General features: G+C 37.0%; 2 protein-coding genes across 2 annotated transcripts in view; one reads left to right on the top strand and one right to left on the bottom strand.

Moving 5' to 3' along the window:
• Nucleotides 1-24,214, bottom strand: part of LOC140157537 (uncharacterized) — a 281,356-nt gene that overhangs the window by 216,753 nt on the left and 40,389 nt on the right. The window lies entirely within an intron of this gene.
• On the top strand, nucleotides 1,569-11,672 carry LOC140157535 (aqualysin-1-like). Its single transcript, XM_072180758.1, has 8 exons — nucleotides 1,569-1,696; nucleotides 4,640-4,768; nucleotides 5,631-5,763; nucleotides 6,822-6,934; nucleotides 7,585-7,720; nucleotides 9,499-9,683; nucleotides 10,489-10,660; nucleotides 11,496-11,672. The coding sequence occupies exons 1-8, from the start codon at nucleotides 1,583-1,585 to the stop codon at nucleotides 11,633-11,635; spliced, it is 1,122 nt and encodes a 373-aa protein (XP_072036859.1). The 5' UTR covers nucleotides 1,569-1,582; the 3' UTR covers nucleotides 11,636-11,672.

Genomic DNA, 24,214 nt, shown 5'->3' with positions numbered 1-24,214 from the left:
CATTAAACGTGCACATTCATGCGTGATTGATCTGTGTATGCATTTATTACCGCCAAAGCTTTCCGAACAAGACGTAAGTATAGTCTAATTATTTCTTCTTCATTATATGTGACCGTACACGACAAATGAGCCGTAAATTCCTCCCCCGGTCAATTTTGTTTTATTTCGTGTTTAGAAAATATATATCATATGCTTTAAAATCGTATATCATTTGACTTCAAACGATATCCAGAAGCGGGGTTATGGCTGGTTGAACTCTGCTCCGTCAACAAAATGATAGCTTTTTCGTTTCGACATGTGTCTCTTCTTCCACATTGCTGGTAATAAATATCATGCAGTCATAATTGGCGGTCATTTCAAATCATCCCCAAGTCAACGAGGTTTAAGAATGTCCTCTCATTGTTAATTATTGGTTATACACACCTAGACAAAATACAATTGTAACCCACCACTTGAACAGGATTTAGCCAAAGCAAACAAAGATCAGAGCTATTTAAAAGAATTCTATAGATATCTAAGGTAAAAGCTTATTATCCTCTTCAACAATAGGATTATTGATTGGTGTTTGACTATAAAAATGAGACAGATGTCGCGCCAACTATAGGTACCGATGAATACGACCTTCAGGCACATTTTACGCTTTAACTCAGAATACGATTTAGGACATTTACGGCTCATTCGTGCTGTACGGTCACATATTGTTATACTCCTATGGCTCAAACATGTAACTTTCATTGTAGAAACATAATAATCCATTACATTTTCGTGCTTTTCTTTGAATCTATAACGATGAAATGTTAATACTTCGGTTGAAATAATAAAAGTTGTTAAGCAACTGAATTAGCCTAAAAAGATATCACAGAGTATAAACGTAGGTAAGAAGCGTACACGAGAACGATTTTACCAGGACAATTGCGCGCGAAGCTCGCCATCGCCAAAATTGCAAATTTTACACTATTTTAACCCCATGTCAAGGTAAAATGTTGTATTTATCGGGCCACTCTACCCCTTTCCACACGCCTGATACGCTACTGAGCGCAAGGGAGCAAAATAATGATGCTTTCTGAACCTGTCAGTATTACCAGGGAAGAAAGAACTACGCAAAGCACCCTTTACCATTTTCACCCCCCAAATTGCTAGCGTTTGCTCAACGTGATTCGTCGTGTTTGATATTATTATATTAATAACATGTAAGGCATAATGTTATGATTGCCGGAGACTCCCTTTAAAGACGCCGCATAGATGCGCGAGTAAAACAGCTGATTCAACGCGCACACGTCACTGCCACATCAAGGTGAAAAATGGTATAGAACATTTTAACATCATATAGGTCATATTAGGCCTGCAATGTAAAAACAGTGCATAGCCAGACACGCTAGACGAAAAAAAATCGGACGTAGCTACCTGCACGGGGACCTGAACCCCAAACTATCGGAAGAAGAATCCGATGCTAAACCAACAGAGCTACGCAGGCTGTTTAAATTTCACAAATTCTTATGGAACACTTCGCTTATACAGTACGTGGTATATTGGTATTTTCCTCTATCCCTTGCTCATTTTTAGTCTAGAGGCTGAAGATAGCATGGAGCGATTACTGATTTGTTTCGTATTGGTACTTGGATTGAGCTATGCCACCATAGCACCTCTTAAACGGATCGACAGACCTATTGCTGACCAATATATTGTTGTTTTAAAGGTAAGAAAAATATAGAATGGATGTTTTTCGAATATATCGAGGTAAAAAGTCCAAATACTTCTTGTCTATGTGGGAGATAAAAAAAAAAAAAAAAAAAAACTTTAGTTTCCTTTATCCATGGACAATATGAGTGCATTTATTCACAAAACCATTCCAAGTGAGTGTTAATCATTATTATTTTTTGATGAATCCAAGTGTGTGAAAATATGGGATCCAAAACATAATAATGATAAATTTGGATACTTTACGCCCAAGATTAATAGATTTATTACCTTTTCACTCAATACATGATACAAAGAATAATGCAATAAGAATGATGCATGATAAAGATACAAAAAATAATACATGTACAATGAACGAACAAATGCATAATACAATGACGAGTGAAGGAATTATAGTTGAGGCCCAGAGGCCTGTAGTTCTGTAACACCTTGATACAAGTATACGGCATTTACCTGGCATGGCAGCAGGTAGCAGTAAAAAGATGACGAATCCAACCAAACAACTGTCATGTCTATCAATGTCATATCCAATATTTATTAGTCTCGGTATGGGTTTTAAACTATTGGTCTCGTCTACGTCTCGTCCAATTGTTTAATAAAACTACATGTTTACAACGGAGGCATGTTGGCACAGCGGCTCATGATTAATAGCATCATAGTTATATCGTTTATGAAGACAACAGAATACCGTTTTATTATAAACCGTCCCTATTTAGACGTGTTATAAAAGGAACAGCCTAGAAAAGTGGCAGTGTCACATAGCACATGTATACAGGGTGTAACAATAAAATTTGTACAATTACATTTTGACTTCTCACGCAAAAACTAAAAGAGTTATGGCACAAATGTTATATGCTATTTGATCAGTGATATCTTGGCTAAAAGAAGACGTTTAGTTGGTTTCTTTACTAGCTTGGGTTCAAAAGTTATGTCCAATTAATTAAATCGTCCAGAAAACGTGTTGGGCCACTTTTGCTATGTTTGGGCATATCAAGTTTGAACCGCATAGAAATACTTATCGTGCATTAAAGAACTGACACAAACGAATTATAAGTGATGTTTCTTTATATAATTAACATGAACTTAATACTAGTAATAATAATACGATATTTCTTTAAAATCTATAAATGAAGTCATGAAATTTCTTTCAAATTAAAATAAAGTACATTGATTTCTCATATTCCTGAGATATCATTGATTAAACCTTATAAAGTTTTTGCATCCATTAGTACAAAACAATGAACTTTTGAAATTAAGTTCAGCTGGGCTTCTAGCTGTTCTGGGGCGACCACTATTGCCCAGCATTTCTGTTAACAAATTCTACATACTTCTCACAGTTATATGTAATTGTAAGCCTTGATGGAAGATGTGAGTTTGGAAAATGAGCTATAAACAATCTTATGGTTTCTGCTTGACTCCATGTGCTACCGAATGTCACAACCATAAAAAATACGGTCTTCTAACGTGAATTGGGATAGAAGTTGCTGAGTTGCAGCCACGTTTTCTAGTAAATGAGGTTGTTATGTCAGTGCTTAGTTGTAACTTTCAAAAACTCAAGGATTATGTAATCATTTTTACCACTTCGAATACCCCATTGTTTGAAACTACCTAAGAGCACCGTCCAACTGGTCTATGGTTCAACTCTATTCAGTCACTTTTGTAACACTTAGACAAAAGTGGCCCAAGCGGTTTTAAGACTAGGTTACATAATTGGCCATATCTTCACTTGTATGCCATCAATTTTATTGGGTCAAAGCTTATCTGGTGGCTAAAGAAATTATCTTGATAGCCATATACATATCAAACCAAAAATTAAGCGGCATACTTGTGTCATTCTATTTTCAAAACTGTACAAATTTTATTGTTACACCCTGTATAATAATATTATTGCCCACATATTGGCCTTTGTCATTCTTTTCCTAATGACGAACCAAAATTATATATATTAATTGAATCATTTTATATTGTAAAGATGAATATTTATAATGACGTCACATTCAATTTAATGCACGTTATTCTACAGCCTGTCTCAAAAAAAAAGTGCAAGTGAAAAACGCCCTCTACGTCAATCATGATGTTTACATCAACGTCAAGGGCGTAGTCGTAGCTCCCAAATGCCGTTTGTTCTGTTCAATTTGCTTGTTTTAATATGTTTAGTTAACAACGAAAGGGTAAAATCACAACTGTGCCACTTTTACTGAGGAAGATCAAGAGGACTGTACATGTAAATCAATGATAGCATCTAGGTTATCAAGAGTTCCTTCGTGAAATCAAAAGAACGCATCAATAATAACAACAATAAAAATAGTCTTTACTGTTTTTACTGTTTTATCATGATACAGGTATTATATGATTCTCCTTTTCCACTTAAAACAGATTAAAAGAGAAATAGATATTTCACATTGTGCTGTAAAATTAAATACACGTGCATGTCAATGATTTTATCATGGTAAATACTGTTTTCTTTGTCACTCAAGACGTGTTAAAAGACAAACAAATATTGCAAAGTTAATGAGCGCATATTACTTGTTGGGAGAGAAATAAGACAACATAATGCATGCGCAATGATGTTGATGCCGAATGATGCATCTTATGCACGAGCCACGAAGGTGGAGTGTATTAGACGCATCAACATCATCTATCATTGGTTTACATGTACAGCCTTCTTCCCTAGTAAAAGTGGCACAATTGCGATTTTACCCTTTCGTTGTTAATTAAACATATCTTGAGATTAAAAGAAGCAAACTGAACAGAACAAACGGCAATTGAGAGCTAAGACTGTGCCCTTGACGTTGATGTAAGCATTATGTCACAACCGTATTTTCTTATTGCCATAGAGGGCGCTTTTCACTTGCACAATTTTTTTTTGAGACAGGCTGTATATGGTTTAAAACAACACTTCTTGTGCACTTCACCGAAAAAAATCCTTCTATGTTTTCAGGATTCGGGTAACGTTGATAGAGATAGAGAAGCCTTGACCGATATTACGGGAGTTAGCGTGATACAGGAATATAGACGTGCGCTCAAAGGGTTCGGTGTTCGCGTGACATCTGAAACAGCACTCAACCAAGTATGTACAAAATTATTTATTATTATATTATGTTTGTCAAGTTGACTAGGTGAACTAATGTACAAATGTGCACCTTTTTTACTCCATATTAGTAATCATAACCCTTTAGCTTAACCTAATCAGTGACTTCGGTTATATCTATCAATGCGCTTTTAAAAATGCGCACGTGACCCATGGGCACGATATACCAAGACCTAAAAGCGTGACCAAATCCTCGTGCATTGACCACTATACAGAAAGGGATAGGAACTCTGTAGATAAATATCATCAAATTTAAGTATTAATGGAATTGCAATTCCGAATTTGTAATATGTTTTCAAAAACAACATTTTGAAAGTTTTGAAACAGATTCATCAGGATTGTTCATAGTTCAATAAAGTAGAAAAGGTTCTGTTTCAGATCCAATTATTCTTGTACTTTTAATACTCAGAAATATTTCAATTCCTTATCAGGAATCTTAATTCCTGACAGAAATTCCGGATAAGATTCCTGATAGGAATTGAAATATTTCTGAGTAAGTACCAGAATAATTGGATCTGAAAAAGAACCTTTTCTACTTTATTAACATTTTGAAAGAATTCAAAGACGGAAACGTATAGAAAGACCACTAGCTATGCAAAAGGTCACTTTTGGTCAATTTTGTATGCTAAAACAACCAACCTCAAAGACTTGTAAACAACTAATTTCAGTTTATGTATTCCGAGTTTTTGCAAATGTGCTTCATATTACTTTAAAATCAATCATTTAAATAGAGACAAAGGGTGAAATCAACAGGATTAGTAATGAACTATGTTTAATCTGGCAACAAAATTTCTTAAAGATAATGTATTTTCAATAACGGTGATTCGCTTGTTATTCAAAGATCCGCCGACTCACAGATGTAGCATACGTTCAACAAGATGGCAATGTAACACTGTTCGAGACATCAATGACATGGGGATTGGATAGAATTGATCAACGGAATCTACCACTGGACGGACAATCCAGTTTCAGCGGTATGTAGGAGTATTTCAAATCTGTTTAAACCCAACATTTCAAATTCTAGGCATGCATGATGAGTGTGTACAATCAATGGCGCCCGTCCACACGTCCGAGACGAGCTACTTTGTCATCGGACGTGCTATTTTCCAAACCAGCCCGTCCGGCGCTGCCCTAAAATGTTACCACAACTATGGTGGCGCGTGCCGACCGGGAAAAAATCGACAACATTTGCGATGTCCATCTTTCGTTTGGCTTTTTTAGGCCCCAGTATAATATAATAGGGATTAGTTTTTATTCCTATTTGGCCCATTTCAGCATTAAAATGACAGATTTCAGATGAAGTATTTTTGGTAGCAGGTCAGCTGGACCATTTTGTTGTAATTTTGCCGACCTTGCAAATTTTCCCGGTTCACCGCTGATGAGTATAGACAGCGAATAAAGACACTAAGGCAGCGCACTATACATCAAAAAGTTTTCTTTTAGGAGCGGCCTGTCCTGCCGACTAGTTAGTTGCTTTTCTGCTGACTTTTTTAAACTGGGCAAGATTCGGTTGTTTGGTCCCCGGGGGGGCACTCAACACAAATGACCATACGGGTATACTCCCCCGGAAAGACCCCCTTTTTGGGTTTCGCAGCTCCGAAAGACCCCCTATATTTGACCAAAATAAAGCTCCGAAAGACCCTTGATTTTGATAATTTCAGCTCTAAAAGACCCAAAAATTGCTAATTCCTCATATTTCTTGTTTTTTCAGGCGATTTTCAACCAAAAATCCAAGAAAGACCATTGATTTTGACTTTTCGCAGCTCGAAAAGACCCATTTTACTTGTTCACAGCCCGGTTCGCAGCTCCGAAAGACCCCCTTTTACCGGTACGCCGTCAGCTCCCAAAGACCCACCACCTCAAAATTCCGAGGAGCATACCCCCAAAATTTTTGATGTGCCCCCCGGGGTTTGGTCGCCTTAAATGTTCTTTCACCCTTTCCACCTGGTGCAGCCAATGGGTGGTACTTTAGGTGGGCAATATCTTAGCAAGTCTGATAACTTATTTTCTCATTTTCACATTTTATGTTTAGGAAATGGTACAGGTGTCAACGTGTACGTCATCGATTCAGGCATTTATACACAGCACGAATATTTCGAAGGACGGGCTCGATTTGGATATGACGCTGGCGGTGATGGAGAAGGGGTTCGTTTATTTGCTGTTTATATCTTTGCTAGTTGTTTTGATTGCATCGCCTTAGGCACGCCTTTACCTGGGTGCGTGGGATGTGTGAAGCACGGGGTGGTGGGTCTTTGGGAGCTGACGGCGTACCGATAAAAGGGGAGTAAAAATATGGGTCTTTCATAGGGTTTCTGGTTAAAAATCGCCTGAAAAAAACTCAGAAATATGAGTAATAAGCAATTTGGGCTCTTTTAGAATAAAGGGTCTTTCGGAGCTCCATTTTAGTCAACTTAGGGGGCCTTTTGGAGCTGCGAAATCCAGAAAGGGGGTCTTTCCGGGGGAACATAACCGTACGGTCATTTGTGTTAAGTGCCACCTGCGGGGTGTGGAGTGAGATGGACTGGGTATTTGTGAGAGGTATCGGTTAGTGTGGTTTAGTCATACATAGAGGTAACTCAAACGATTGGTGTAATCCGGAGCAAGATGAGTTTACATTGCAAAGTGTGACTAACATCTTATTATTGGCAGTGTCATATTATGCAAAGTGTGCCTACCGTCTTATTATTGACAGTGTCATTATATGTTAATACACAAATAAACAAAGTGAATACAAGGCGATAAGTACAAAATATGACTTTTTTCTTCTTTAATAAAATACTATCGTGATGTTACAGGATTGCTATGGTCACGGCACTCATTGTGCGGGCACAATTGGTGCTAACCATTACGGCGTCGCTAGGGGAGCTACTATCTGGGCAGTTCGAATCGCTTCATGCAGCGGCAATATTTATTGGAGTTGGATCATCGATGGTAATTTAATATATATATTATATTGATTTCAAACAACTGTTTAAAAGATAATGGAAGTCTCGATTAGCATGATTAGATTGCGAACGTCATTGAGGAGACGGAGTTCTTGTAATTTGTAGAAAGTTTTATGTGCACGATACCCATGTGGTTTTTTACGACGAGTGTCCAGTGATTATGAGACGGCTGTTTTTATTGATACTCTGATATGAAAGATATCTTTTAGAGAGGGAGTTTCAAGGAGGGACATATACCCGAAGACCCCTTATTTTTCCATTTGATCTGTCACCCAAAGACCCTTACCAGTTCAATTTGAACAGCAACTTTCATTTATCACTGATTTTGTTACTTATTTTGAAAAAGAAAAAGAAATTTGAAGCCATTTAGAACTAGAAAATCGATTTTCGAGGTTTCTATTACGCTGTTTCGGTTCTCACCCAAATATTCCATTAAAAAAAGTCATGTTCTCACCCAATGACCCCATATTATTTACATTTTGCCCTCACCGAATGCCAAAAATCAAGCTCTCACCCATTGACCCCATATTTTTTACATTTTGCTCTCACCGAATGCCCCTTAGTGCGAAAGTGCCAGCCCTACACCTATATCTATTTCAGATTGAAGTGCCCCCCGGACGTATATTTTCACGTCCGTCTCGTCAGCGTCTTGGCTACTTTTGTCGGTCAGACCATTGAACATGATTGGATGAAACAATGGCCTTTAATTACATAAGGCAAGATGAATACATTAACAAACATCCCAACAGCAAAATATACGTCATAATAAACTGAGATTCTAATTTCTTGCATGGTAATGGACGTACGCAACCCTCTAAGACCGTTCACGCGTATGGGAAATTGGCTGATTATCGGTTATAGGCTTCAAATGTAATTTCTACGCATGGTTTTTATATTTAAAAATACAATACTTTTAAAATTCGTTCCTTCGACCGTCCACGTCAATTTTGTTTATTTTCGTGTTTAGAAAATATATATCATAAGCTTTACAATGATATATCATTTGACCAATATCCAGAAGAGTTATGGCTTGTTAAACTTTGCTCCTTCAGTACATTCTTTTGGTGCTACATTATTTCTCTTTTTCCACATTGCTGGTATTACATATCAAATTGTCATAATTGGCAAAGTAAGGTAAAGGTAAAGGAGATGATCCTGTATAAACAGTGATCGGAGTGCCCATCCCTCTTTCATTGGCGATTAGACCAGACTCCTCCATGTAAATGTTGCTGTAGGGGGATCGCTGCACCTCCTCTACAGCGAGTCTGTTACCTTCCCAAGAATCCATTTAAACACCTGGGTTGAGAGGAGTAGTCGGGATAAAGTGCCTTACTCAAGGGCACAACACGATGGCGTCGCCGGGGCTCGAACCCGATTATGAGTCAGTGCCCGTTTCGCTAGGCTACCGTGCACTGGCGGTCACTTCAAATTGGCGGTCACTTCAAATCACCCCAAGTCAACAAGGTTCAGCCTCTCATTGTTGATTATTAGTTAACCAACCACTTGAACAGGATTTGGCCAAAGCAAACAAAGACTAGAGCTATTTACTAACTCTATACATAAACATAAGTTGATTATCCTCTTCAACGATAGGATTAAAGGTTGGCGTTCGACTGACACTAAAATGGGAAACATGTAGGACAAACATTAGGAACATAATTATGAAAACAACCTTGATGCACATTTTGCACTGTAACTCGAAATACAATTTGCCGACTTTACGAGCGGTTTGATATGGATGGACACATTTTTAACACTTTTTAGGTATTGATTGGGTAGCCAACCATCGCATTTTACCAGCCGTTGCATCATTATCACTCGGAGGTAGCCGCAATGATGCTGTAGATCAAGCAATGCAGGGCTTGTATGGCGCTGGAGTGGTTGCTGCAGTAGCAGCGGGGAACAGCAACAACGATGCATGTACAATTTCTCCCGCCGGAGCACCATCGGTAAATATTTATTTATGAAAACTCTACAGGCAGGGTAGCCATTAATCAGTCCTACCTTGCGTATGTCAAGTGGTGTTCTCGAACTGTGATGGCCCTCCATATCTCCCTGTCTTGCATTGCTGTTGCCATGTCAGTTGTTTCAAGTCCGGTGTCTTGTTTCAGAATGTCAACATATGCTAGGGCAGGCCTTCCTTGTTTCCTTTTTTTCCTTTTACTTTGGAAGACCGGATTTGCGTAATGTCCCCTCCGAAGCACGGAGTATTCATATCTACGCAATTATCATAAATATACCATAGAGAGAGTGAAAGCCTGATTTTGATCTTCATAATGTTGCTAATGAAATTCAGACTTTTTGTTTTCCAAAACAACACCCCATTAAGTTACCACCGCCGTGAATGAACCCGTAGGGGACCTCATGCTGCAAGGTGAGTACGCGACCAGATCTGGTCCAATCAGGCTTACGTCGGCAATAATGAAACTGAGATATATAGGCAAAAGTGAGGAGAAAAAACCCCAATAAAAAACATAAGAAAATGGACATATAAAAGGTTCAAAATATTGCTACCAAATATTCAAGAGACCTGGGTATTCAAGATCAGTAATTGTAGGTACTAAGCAAGATAGTAATAGTAGTAACTCAATTTTCAAAATTTCCGACTTTAGCCTGAATGGATCAGATTGGGTCACATCACCATTAAGCCACACATGGTCCTGCATAAAAGTAAATTGAAAATGTAATTCCGGCTGTAAAGAATTAAAATTCTTTACAGCCGGAATTACATTTTAATATAAAATTTTGTTACAGTCATTTACAGTCGGGGCGACTGAGCATAGAGACCACCGGGCGTATTTTTCCAGTTACGGATCATGTTTGGACATTTTTGCCCCGGGAGTCAATGTTTTGAGTACTATGATTGGTTCTCCGAGAGCGACGGCTATTTCGAGTGGAACATCCATGGCTGCTCCACATGTTGCCGGTAAGAAATCTTCCAATATATGTAATTAAATTCTGCGGGTTCACTGATAGTGCCAGCACCTTACCCGGGTAGGTCAGGTCATCAAAAATGACCATAGAGGGAGAGGAGGGTAAGGATGCCCAACATTAGTTTCTACAGTAAAATCAATGATTATTATATTATCCCAAGAGATACTGACCTTTTACCTTTTAGGTGACAATAATCAGTTCCTTTTATTTTTATGAGAATATTCGGTGAAAATTGCATTTTTGTAGAATTTCAATTTGCATGGGCGCCCTCACATTATGACGTCATAGTGACATTCTGTGGGGAATGTTTGTACTTTTTTGATATTACCGGACAGATGAGACCCATAGCTATGCATTGGTACCAAATATAACGGTACCGTATACGACGTTTATAATTGAAAGTTCGTGGGGGTGGTTGTGGTTGCAGCAACCCTCCTCTTCGTAGTCCGAGTTACGAAATATGACTCAGTATTTCTAGGGGTAGGGCGGGTTCGGAGCATGATCTAGCGGTGTTTGCTCTCAAATATTGAGATAAAGCTGACACACAAGAAGAATAGAAGAATGATATATAGGTTCTGTAAAGGACACCTCAACTTTTGGTATAAGAGGTATTACTTCCGCCCCATACGTAAGATATTTCTCTGGAGGGGGAAAACACACAGAGTTTTCGTTTTCATATATTATTAGTTTTAACTCAAGAACCTATGAGACCACTGTACTAATGTATTAGTGTTAAGAAATACACTACATTTGTTTAGTTAAAGCCTAAAAGTGCATATATACCATGACTCCGATAAACTATTCTATATGTAACCTTTTGTGCATAGGGGCTATGGCGGTTGCCCTTGGCAACGACCCGAATATGACACCCAAAGAAGTGTGGGAGAAACTAAAAGCCGATTCTACGAGTGGTGTCTTGCAGGACAAGGGTGCTTTGAGCCCGGATAGACTTTTGTATGTACCATAAACAACAGCGCGATGTACCTGGCAGAAGGAGGGCACATTAAAAACATTAAAAGCATTAAACATGTGAAAGAATATAATATTGTTGGCTTAAGATAAATCATTGTGAACAAGGCATTACCGAATAGAATCCATTATAGCATTATATTATTATGTCAATAGAGGGCGTCTTGTCCGATTTTTTTTCAGTAAAAACGGTACTTGCCTTGGTCACTTCTTGTGCAAAACAAATGGGCTATTCCAGTTGAATTCATTAACACCCTATGGAAGACATGACCTTAATTTCACACACAAAGTGTGTATATTGCAAATGGAGTTAATCATTTGAATTTTACACTCCCTGTGTGGAAGGTCACTTGTAGGTGTATGAATTTCAAGTGAAATAGCCCAGTGATTCTACAATAGTCTTGAAACATACGACATCACAGCCACCGTATCCGAGCTCAATCATGCTCTTAAACATGGTCAACAAAATCTAGATATTCCTTTGAATGGTATGTAACTAGTTCTGTCTATATATCCCTCGATATTACTAGTATATCGTTGTGATCAATGCCATATTGCCGAATAGAATAATAATATAAACCTCTCACTGCTAAAAAATTAGTCAAGTCGCCCTCTGTTTACAGAATAAAACAATACAAAATCGCCTGAAGGGCGTATTACACTAAATCACTGCGCGAGTGATGAGTTCCGGTTAAAAGTATATGGCTACTGGAGACAAGGTAGTGTTCTTAGGGACCATGTTCTTCGTGAGGTTGACATGTTCTGATTCTGCCTATTAATGACTAAAATAGATGTGAAATTATACAAATCGATTTTACAAGAAAAGTAGACCGTGTCCTGTTACTGCTAACGGAACAAGTTTTAATGCTAGTTTTGGCGTTGAAATAGTGGCGTCGCTTTTCAACATAACTGAATCTGTAAAGTTTCCCAAAATTGAAGCTTAAATAAAATTTCAGTCATTAAATAATACAGGGATGACGTAAAAAGTGAAAAATATTGTCACACCTGGTAGAAAACGCCGTTAAAAAAAAATAATTTTTACGTGCTTTTCAATGGAGAAGTTATTTGATGGTTTACGCCCTGAAGCACTTTCCATCTTTGAGTTGAAGATGGAAGTGAAGTGGAACATATATGCATGGCTACGTATGTTGCAGGTAAGAAATCTTTAGCTCTGTCCAATTAGGTCAGTCAAAATTTCCTAGAAAAGCGGAAATTAGTATACCGAAAGGCCAAAAACCCAGGGACATCACATTGATTAATATTATGCAAAAGCTCTCCTCTAAAAATCATATTTACAAAAAAAACCTGACACAATCTTACCCAATCAGACCAACGGAAGCAAAAAGTCGCAAGTTGATAGTTTCGAGACGTCCTGTCTACTGCGTTGGTGTTTTTTTATGTCTCAGACACACCTGTTCAAGTCTGCAGTATGTTCCATGTTAATGGTTCCTGGCACAAATGTGACGTGTCATGTCAAAAGGAGACACTTTTGGGCAGGATCGTAAGTGGAGAAATAGCCAAATATCTGCCCGGGGTGAGTTTTTTACAATTTGGGTTTGTTGCGAATTTGTAATGTTCTTAACGTTTAAAATATTGTCTGATAGTTTCAGACCGGAATATAACTGGCATCTTGTATTTTTGAGACATTTATTCCAGGCAATTCCTACTCTCAACATTGTCAATGATATTTTTAAAGGCCAATATCTCAATTTCCAATTTTATGATAACATAACTTACGAACTCAATATCTTCACTTAGGAATGTCCGATTTCATTGGGGAAAACGGCATTGTGGAGCAAAATATCTCTATATTTAAGATATGTAAAAACCTTAAAATTGATAACCTGCCCAAAAGTGTCTCCTTTTGACATGACACACCACAAATGGCCAGTCACGAAGGACATACTACTAGCTTGTACAGGTGCGTGGCAAACAAAGAATATCAATTGATACACTCAGCCAGGATGTCTCGAAACTACCAACTTGCGATTCTGCGCTCATTTCGTAGTAGCAGGTCACATGATAAACGGGCTATATACCTGCAGAGCATAGACTCGTACGGCACAGTAACAATGTGTACTATTGCTGAAATCCGCACATCGGTTTGCAAAGTATACGAGCTTTTAAAATATTTTACTTCTTTACTTATGTATTGGTTTTTGCTTCATTTTTGCTTATCTCAGTTTCACATTGCTGACTTTGGCCTGGTTGATTATATTGCTAAAAACAGGGAAAATATGACACAACATCTAATGGGGGAGTAACACAATACATATAAACAAAAGTTAAAAAACAAAAGACAAAAAAGACAAAAGTTTTCTTTCTCAAGGGATAAAATAAGAGACCAGCTCTATTGCGTCACAAATATCCATATGTAATCACTGAATCACTAAATAAAGGAATTCAAATTAATTGAGAATACAATTTTGCCTACTGTTGTAATTATTTGAATATTTTATTGACTTTTGGTAAGATTTTAAGCTTTAGTATACTTTATAAAGATATGAATATTTCCCGTGCCGACCTACACGTTTTTTTCGTTCTTGTATATATAGAAATACACAACCTCTGCAAAACGGGCCCATTTTAGTCAAAACTTTGACTTCTCTAGTGGCAAATATATGAGAAAAACATTGCTAACTCTTCTTGAATTACCTGTAAAGGCATATGTATTTCCTTTTTACCTTCGTATGATGTGTTTAAATCCCAAATATCAAGAAAATAAACCCCCGAATTCCGAAATATTTCCATCATCTGCTTTTGCATGGATAGAAATAAAAAGTCACTGTTAGCCATGAACTGCAAAGCAGAGTCATGTTCTCTTCCATGCGGTCCTTTTATAACTACTCTTACATCTGGACATCGTTGTCGCAGACGTTGTATAGATGACCTTATGCGACGAAGACGTTCTGCATAAGCTTCCATCCACCAACCAGCAAAATGTGCCCAAGGACTCACCACAATGACAAAGTTACAGTGTTCTTGGGGTAAATTATCAATGATATCAACTTCATATTTCACCATGTCGATCGGTGTGACAACAGTTCGGGCCATGAATTGAGTATGCATGTGGAAAGTTATATTAAAATTATGTTTTTTAGAAAGGTAATGGATATAATATCTGTTTCTCAAGTTAGCTTTCATGGTTACATTGTACGTATTTAATATTGCTTTCACCCATTGACGAGTCGTGGAATCACCCAAAAATAGAGCTGTTTGTTTTGCATACATTGCGCCTTATACTTCTTCCAATGCTCCCAACTTTCTGTCTTACAAACGGTAGATGTCCACCTGCTGTTCCACCAAAAGCCGGTAGTCCCTCTTGTGTCAAACGTTGCCGATGGCATACATAGTTGTAGCGACTGTGTAATACACGGTTGATGATAGATGGTCTGATTTTCTAGACCTTTCGCTCCAGCACCTAAAAAGGAACATTGTGAAAAATATTTATATTTGTCATAATATTTATCAATGGCGAGATTTCTGAGTGGGTTTTGAGTTGAAGTTGGAGTTTTCTGAAGTTCATCATGACAGATGTAGAGCAGCTAAATTATGGGATAAAAATGAGCATGCAACGACATGAGGCATGCAGATCATACTATCTTTTTGTTGTTGTATATGAAAAGTTCCAGATGAATGAAGTCAGGTACCGCGTGAGCAAACTCAAAAATAGCGCAAATAGCGCCAGCGTGCACAGAAGAAACTTAACGCGTATGACGAGCGATGTCACCAGGTGTGAACACTGTACCGGCGTCAGCTAAATTCGAGGGCATAGGCATGGAAAATTCCAATCTGTGTGTTTATAAATGTAAGGACACAGTATGCAAGAAATGTTATGAATGTTAACCAGCCGAATGTAAGATAATAACACATGACCCAAACCTGTTGAGAAAGCATAACTGACTCCTTGTGGCAGAGTAATGTCCCATCAGTGAAATTGAATTAGTAGCACGGTTTTTTTTTTTTTTTTTTGCCCGACTAAAGAATATAATGTGGTCGAGCCACGTCTTTTAAGATCCGTCAAGATCAGGATCTATCCTACCAATTGCAACATATGGAGCAAAGTCCTACCATTCCAAAATTACTACTTCAAAGTTGAAATGAGTTGCCTTTGCTTCATAGTGTATGTACCGTGCAATCACTTTTAGGTAAGAAGTGGAATACGCTTTATCTCACCACAAAATTCAGCAATACTGTGACTAAATGCTGACCATGTCATAATAATACCAAAAGAATTATGGTATACACTTCCAAGCCGTGCTTCTACTATCTGAAGCAGAGCAGCTAGCAAACATTAGATTAGAACGGATAGAGTGGTTGCTAATACTAGGAATGCTAGAAAACTTCAAGGTCAACGCTAATAAGTCAGGAGAGTACCAATAAGGAATACAAATTGTTGTAACTTTCTCTTCTCAACTAGGGTGTTGTTGACGGTTATTCTTTTTGGGTGATGTGTTATTATATAATAATGCGATTGGTCACGTTTAATGAAGTACGTGTTATTTTGGGGGTGGTGGGGAACAAGCGGCCACAATTATATTTTAGATTTTTGTCTCGTTTGGCCCCTTTCTTGGCGACACCAATGAGGTAAGGTGCGCCATAATGAATGGAATATATTAACAAATACAGGAAGTTTGGTAACCTACCCTTCGAAAAGCCACGTGTGATAATTTTTCTTCTTTATCAACTGTTCTTCTTGTGTTGGTCGAATGCTTGTCCCGGTATAATTAGAAATAGAATAACACGGCATGTTCGGTACTGGTTTGTTGCATACCATCGAAGCTATATTACCTAGTGCCTGGCGATTAGGATACGCGCATTTATTTACAACAGATTCATGTGACCAATTATAAGCCATATAACAGAGTGCGTATGTTTTTCTTTGTCCATCAATCGAGAAAGTTGCGTTCCAAAATATTTGTGAATTCTCCGAATCGTTGCGTAATTCTTGTAAAAACTCGACAGCTTTACTTGAATGAACCAGAGTGACGTTAAGCTTCAACATTTGGTTGCAGTTTAAAAACAATTGCGCTGTATAGGATCCATCGTGATGATCAAATACCTTAGGAGAAGTGCGAATACTTAGGTTTTGTGCAGTTGAAGTTGCAACAATATTCCAGAAATCACCGCCATTTGTTTGCGCCCTGTTAAGACAATCCATTGCCTGTATTCTTATGGTGAGAGCTTTCCCAATTATGGGTTTGCTCGTTAGCCAATAATATGAATATTTAGCCGATGTTACACATCTCTCATCATCCACAGGAGAAAAAGGTCTTTGTCTATTTTGCGTTCGATTAACATTTTTATCCTGGAAACGCTCTGCATCTACATTTCCTTTTCTTTCGCCACTTTCTTTCTTTTTTGAAGGTAGGGTTTGTAGTTCAGAGTTTATGGAAGGCTTGTCGGTTTGTTGCAGATTAATTCGAGTTCCTATTAAATTCTGAAACAGATGTAAACGTAACAAAATTGTTAATAGCAAATCCTTTTTCTAAATAAAAAAGCAATTGCCTTGATTCGCTTGATTTTTAGCAGCAGGGTCCATTTAAAAATTTGACCAGTGGACTGTTATTTCACTTCAACCGCTCTCGACGGCACTGTTTACGTGTTGAAGGTTGCAGTCTACATACCGTCGGCCGTATCACATACTGACGTATTTTACAAAATACGCATTTCGAGAAAATCGAACTTGAAAATCTAGCGATTTTCATTTGCTACATAATCTTGATTAAAATATTATTGTCGATTAAAACCAGGTTAACAGTATTGTAAATATACCATATTTTCAATATAATTCACTTATCACTATCAGAGTATAACTTATTCTGCAAAAAATCAGTAATAAATAAAATACGTCACTATGTGAAAAGGACTAATGTCAATTTCGCCATTCAAATGACAAATACGTCGTGCAAATACGTTAGTATGTGATACAGTTGCGCAAATACGTCAGTATGTGAAAAGGGCAACACAGCAGTGCAATGACAGAGTCGCGCAAATACGTAGGGCAAACACGGCAGTATGTGAAACGGCAAATTCTTCAAATTGCAGATACGATATACTGGGCTTGCGCAGTATAGGTGATCAACAAATACGTCGTTATGTGATGCAGACATTTCAGGGTTCTGTAAATACATAATTAAATTTATTAATATCTTACTAATTAAGCAACTTTGAGACATGGTTTTTGGTGAATATATAGAGTAGAACATAACAAACTAATATACCAATTTTCTCAAAAATGTTAAAAATGTCGAATACGTCAGTATGTGATACGGCCGATGATACATCAGTGAACATGAAAAGAAAAGCTAGGTTGATCCCCGTGTCAAAAATTACTAGTTCCTACTTTTAATTTCTAATACCATATTTTGTCTGACTTTTCAGAACTGTTAATTTGGGAACACTTTAATTTAAAAATACCATCCAAAACCAAAGAGCCCAGTGATATTGCTACTCTAAAACCCTCCTTCGTGTACATGTCAATGGGAACTTCCACGTATCAGGAACCAGCAAAAGCATGCTGCCTAGTAATTTCTAGCTTGTTTAGATGAAGTGTAAACTGTATCATTTTTGGAAAAACATTCTCTACTTTTTTCTGAACTATAACGACAAGGGGAATACACCGGGGAATACGCTTGTTTGTGCTACTAGCACTAGTAAGTAGTAAGTAATTTACATGCCTAAATTCTGTAATAACGGTTTGGTCCAAAAAGATTTTCTTTGTTCTTTCTATGGTATTATTATTTTTGTTTTCACTATCTCTTTCAATAGTCAACAAGCTTCGAGTCCAAAGGGCCTTTTTATTTACACTATGTAAGTGAGAGTAATGAAGAAATACCAGGGGGCATCAAAAGTTTTGAAATCACCCAGAAGTGAAGGAGCTATATCGATAAAATTTTAGCAGTGTATTCACTGATCCTTATGTACATTGTGGCCCAAAATGGTCTCATAAGTATGTTTACGTTCTTTACAGGTGGCGCTAGATGGGCGGTAACCTGCAAAATGGAGAACATTTAGACACGCAGCCTGATTAAGTTCCTGCATTTGAAGGATTCAGAGACCTATAATGCCCAGAAAATCTGCTATGAAATGAAGGCTGTCTACGTTGATGATTGCCCGTCATATAGCACTGTTGCTTATTGAAAATGGAATGTCCAAACTGGCAAAATGTCACTCACAGATGTCCATCACTTTTGGATGATGCGGCCACAGTAAAGAAAATGGGGGATCTTATCATGAAAACGTTATGCGCTTACCATGTAGCACCGCCTGTTACGAAAGTAGACATATTTATAAGACCATTTTTGGACCATAATGTACAATAGGAGACAGAGACAATTTTTTCATCGATATAGCGCCTTCACTTCTAGCTGATTTCAAAAACTTTTTGATACCCCTCGTACGTACGTATATAAATATCACTTTAAATCAACAAGATAATGTTGTCTTGGCCATTTCCAATATAATGAAATATGGCTATTAAAATAGTTTTACGTTAATTTCCGTCTTTAGTTCTTAATTTATATGTACTTTCAAAATCTCAAAATTGTCTGCGATCAATCACCCAGCAAACACAAAATATTTTGGACATCATTCGCAATAATATTGTTAGAAAAGGTTGCCAGAAAACGTTTAAATGTCGGGGTATATACAGGTTATAAAACATTTTCATAACATTCAAAAACAGTTTTCGATAACTTACTGCAAATATTCTAACATGCTGTTTTTTTAATGACCCACTCAGTGATCCCAGCGAAAGTGTAAAAAAAATTAAAATTGTTTATAAGTTGCTTAAGGGTAGACGAGGTATTGTTGGTCGAAGCAACCTAAAAATCGATTTTCATTACCTAGATCAATATATTATTAAAAATTAACACATTGATGTTTTGCAAAGTTCATTCTACAAATCGCATACTCTGCAAACTTGCTTAATTTATTGTTGTTAATTAGTTATGTACGTTTTACAAAAGTGTTGTTGTTTCAGCCCTCTTCACAACGTAACTCAAGAACCGCAGCACCTATAAAAGTATATCTGTGATATTTTAATTCTTCTACACGCTCGCTATGAATTGAGCAATGCAATTTTTGCCAAAGCTCACTACCATTCGTAAGATGCTGTGAACTACCAAATCACAACAGTTTAAAATAATTAATAACCTTAAAAGTGAAGGATAAGTTGTTCAAATTCTCATTTTTTTTTTTTAATGAACATTTTGGCAAAACACGAAGAAAACTGCATTATAGACAAAGTTGAAGCCCCATTCAAATACACGTAGCTAATTTATATATAATAAATCATATAAATTACAGATTCGTGTAAAATGCCTTATTTTTCTTAATTACGTGGCTTTCAGCTGAACCACTAGCAGGCTATATTGGTACATCTATGACAATGACAAAGGTACTAAAATCTGAATAGTGGTGATTTTTACGATCGTCCGGTTGAGCAAATCACTGAATGGGCCTTTAAGGGTTGTGTAAAGCTATATCAGGTTGGTAGGGGTAAAAGTAAGATTATTGCCATTTTGACCAAAACACGTACGCATTTATGATTTGCCAAACAGAAACTAACAGAATAACACCTAAAAGTATCATTTTTGGATCATTTTGCATAAATACGACTTTCCACGATTTACAAAATGTTTGTACCGGGTATGCCTGTTGTCAAGTCGATGACAGACACGCGTACCAACCTTGAATAAGTATACTGAATTGTGATGTAACATTCCGTACAGAGGGTATTCAATACGGCGTGACAGAGCCATTATCATTCAAATAAAAGTCTGGCCTCCATAAGGGACGCACCATTAGATACCAAGGGGGGGGGGGGGGCTGGGTAGTTTTTTGAAAAAAAAAATTTGTCGTGCCATCTGAGCAACAAAAAAAAAATTTGCTCCACCTCAGACTAAAAAAAAAAAAAAAAATTTGCTCCACCTCGGAAAAAAAAAAGATTTGATGTCAAGGGTGACAAAAAAATTGTCACAGTTAGTGAAGAAAAATTAACCTCGTATAGCTTTTATATTGCAAAAATTTTTGCGCTTCGCGCGAAATTGCTCCTTTTTTCAACTAGAATATTTACTTTAGCTTCGAACTGGTACGTATTTTATGCCCATTTGTTTGTGAAAAGTTATTATGTGAGCCGGGTTGGTGAGTGAAAACACTTGATTCACTCTACTTCACAGATTTTCACCAAATTCCACCCCAATGTCAAAATTATTATAGAAATCTGTGCCACATGCCAGGTCCACATGACTGATTGAGAGCATAGGCGTAGATCCTAGGGGGATAAATCCCAATGTTGACGCCTGTATGTGGATTTCTGACGAAATTAACCAAACAAAACCCAATTTTTGCGCGCTTCGCGTGCATTTATTCCACATTAATGTACCGTATTTCACCAGTTTAGCTTCAATATGCCAAAAAATTTCACGCCAAAAGAGGTTCATTATACTTCAAGAAAATGTTTGCACCTAAAAATAATGATGTTTTTTGTGGCACTCGAAATTTAGGTGCTACAAAACGTAAAAATGATTAAAAATATGGACAAAAGTTTCCAACTCGACAAACAAATTGTTCAAAATTATAGGACTTTACGATTGCCAAAAAAAAAAAAATTGTCTCTCCAAGGTGTTGAAAAAAAAAATTTTGCTTCATCCAGGGGCTAAAAAAAAAAAAAAAAAATTTGCTTCACCGAGGTGCTAAAAAAAATTGTCACGACCCCAACTACCAAGCCCCCCCCCCCCTTGATATCTAATGGTGCGTCCCTAAGGTAACAATAAAACAGGTAATAGGTATGGCTGGTCGTGAAATCGATCTTGAAACCTGTCTCGCTGTCATCTTAAGCTACAGGGTGTCACTTGCATTTATTATGGAGTGCAGAATTAACCATCCATTTGTTGCCGAAATGAGTAACATGTAATTGTGGACATAGCTAGTTCTTGCTCTGAGCCCTCGTAATATTGAAAACACATGAAAAGGTCACTTAATCCAATATCAAGAATTATTCAGTGTTTCAAGCTCTACATCTGTGCCTAATTTGGTGTATCTCCTATGACCACTGTATGATGTCTACACATAATTGCAAAGTAGGCCTATGCGATAGTGATAAAGCAGCAATGTCTTGTGCTTATGAAGCCTTTGCGCTGTAAGTTACACACATGCAATTTTTACACGTGCAAAACATCCAGTTTTAAGAATATCAATATCACGCCAAAACGAATGAAGTTTTTGCAATGAAAGTAACGCAATAAGTAGGTGACATTTATGCCATTGTATTTCACGTACCGTACTCAAATTAAATACAATGTTGATTAATGTTTTCAAACACGGTATATCATTCTGGAACACCCTGTATCTTAGAACCGTCCTTCAACACAGGTGACAGTATACTTGTTATATTGTTCCGGTCCATTTACGACATAGCCTTCCTGATTTTAATACACGATGATACAATAAAACATGAGCTCGGTTTGAATTGTTGTGGAATCAAACTAGAGACCTGTTTCTTTGTCACATTAATAGACCTGATAAATCAAGCAGAACGATTTCATGAGAAATCCTTTCACAGAATTGACCGTGTTTCCAGCGCTGCAGTGTTGGTATTAACTTTGGGCTTCTTATGAATTGATTGTCAATACATTACAGGTATATGGTCGAATCCAACGAAAAGTGTACACGGCATGTTCAGGCCCATAACTTAAAAGTATTAATCAATTGGCATTCGTTTTTGTATTGTGTTTATTCGCCTTGATCATACGCTTCGCGCCATATATAATAAGACCCCTTCTGTGAATAACTTAGACACAGAGACCCCAAAACATGCTATTTTTACCCATTTTTTCAAAATATTTCTTACAGTATTTTTAAAACATCTAAATCAGTTATGAAAAGAAGTCATTGGATTGAATCTAAATTGATTTCCTGAAAGGTGTGTATTTAAAGGTTGCCTGTTCAATTTTTCACATATTTGTACATAATTATGAATTTTTTGTGATAATTTTTTCAGTGGTATTTTTTACATTACCTACGAATACAATTTTTCATAGCACTAGATATATCTTTAAAAATGGAAATCACTAATAAATGCGCAATTGATACAAGCTTTGATATGTCCAATACTGAAATGCATTGCATTCGGACATCTTTATTATTGTGTTTAGCTGCCAGAAATTCTAAATGGCACAAAGGTAGGTTTGGTATAAAATATGCATTACCTCCGAATACATGTTAAAAGCTGTGCCATTTCCACAAAGTGGGAGAATAGTAAACAATAGTTAAGCAATAGGTGCAGGGTAATACACTCTTTATTTCTACCAAGTTTCAATAACCTGCGTTTAAATATTTCTGAGATGACAACAATAAAAGCAAGTATTCGTAGGTAAATTTCGGTAACCGAATGTTACCTACGAATACACTTTGACATCATGACAGTATTGTGAAACACCGCCATTCATGCCAATGCCCATATTGGTACATAACGAAGGCCTGTATGTTTGCTATCAAATCATATGTCAATGAAAGTTGCGAATTCACATACATGCCCACCATGCAAAACTGAATACGGCTTAATTGGTGAAAAATATGTACTGAAATAGACGACGGCCTGCTCATTTGAAAGAAAAATCAGATTCAAAGAAGATTAGAAGGGGATAAATACTTGGATTTGTCAACTGTCATGTGTGCTTCATTTTAAATGTTTACCGACCTTCTGGTTTCTGAGTAATTTGTGTCCAAATTGATTTATTGGAAGGTAACTTTTGACGTTTTCGCTAAGGTTACCTACGAATACCATGGAAAAAACGACTGTTATCATTGTCTCATGATCTAGATAACACATTGATGGACCCTGGTATAAAGCTAATTGTAGTTGCCCTCAAACGAAAGGCCACAAGACGTAACTGACTCCAAGATGGACTTCACAAGTCTGCAATAACGGTTTTAAGCGATTTGTGTGCAATTAAGCAAATTAAAGTCGCTTTAGTGCCTTTGTTTCTTACTTCAATCCTCTTTCAACCGCTGTGAACCGACATTATTAATACATGATAGGGTCTAAAGTATCAATAAACGCACATAAAGAAAATAATACATTCAAAGTGCTTTATAAAATGAAGTTTTGATTGCGATATCCACCAAAAGTCTAATTCTTACCTACAAATACTGAAATGTTACTTACGAATACAGCATAATACATGACATGTGTAATGAAGTGGCCCTACCAATGGAAATTAATTGTCAAAAACTTCAAGCGGTACCCCAGGACACTATTATTACCGATATACGGATTCATTCAACAATTATTTATTATGTAAAATTGCTGATTAACTACTTGTATATCAAAATGAAGTGGCCAAAATCTTGCTAAAAGCATCAAAAAATTTTTGATCTAAGGTAATAGCATTTATTCATTTGGACGTACCATCTGAAAGAGATCTAAAACTACCATTTTATTAATTCATTACCATAATAGCAAAATTTAAACCTATAAACTCAATATAGATATTGTTAAATCGCTCATTTTACCTACGAATACCCGGGTTTCTTCACCTTTTCATTGTATAAAGCGTTAGGTGTATGCGTA

Source organism: Amphiura filiformis, chromosome 7, assembly GCF_039555335.1.
Source record: "Amphiura filiformis chromosome 7, Afil_fr2py, whole genome shotgun sequence".
Taxonomy (NCBI): domain Eukaryota; kingdom Metazoa; phylum Echinodermata; class Ophiuroidea; order Amphilepidida; family Amphiuridae; genus Amphiura; species Amphiura filiformis.
This window is presented reverse-complemented; position numbering and strand designations above follow the sequence as displayed.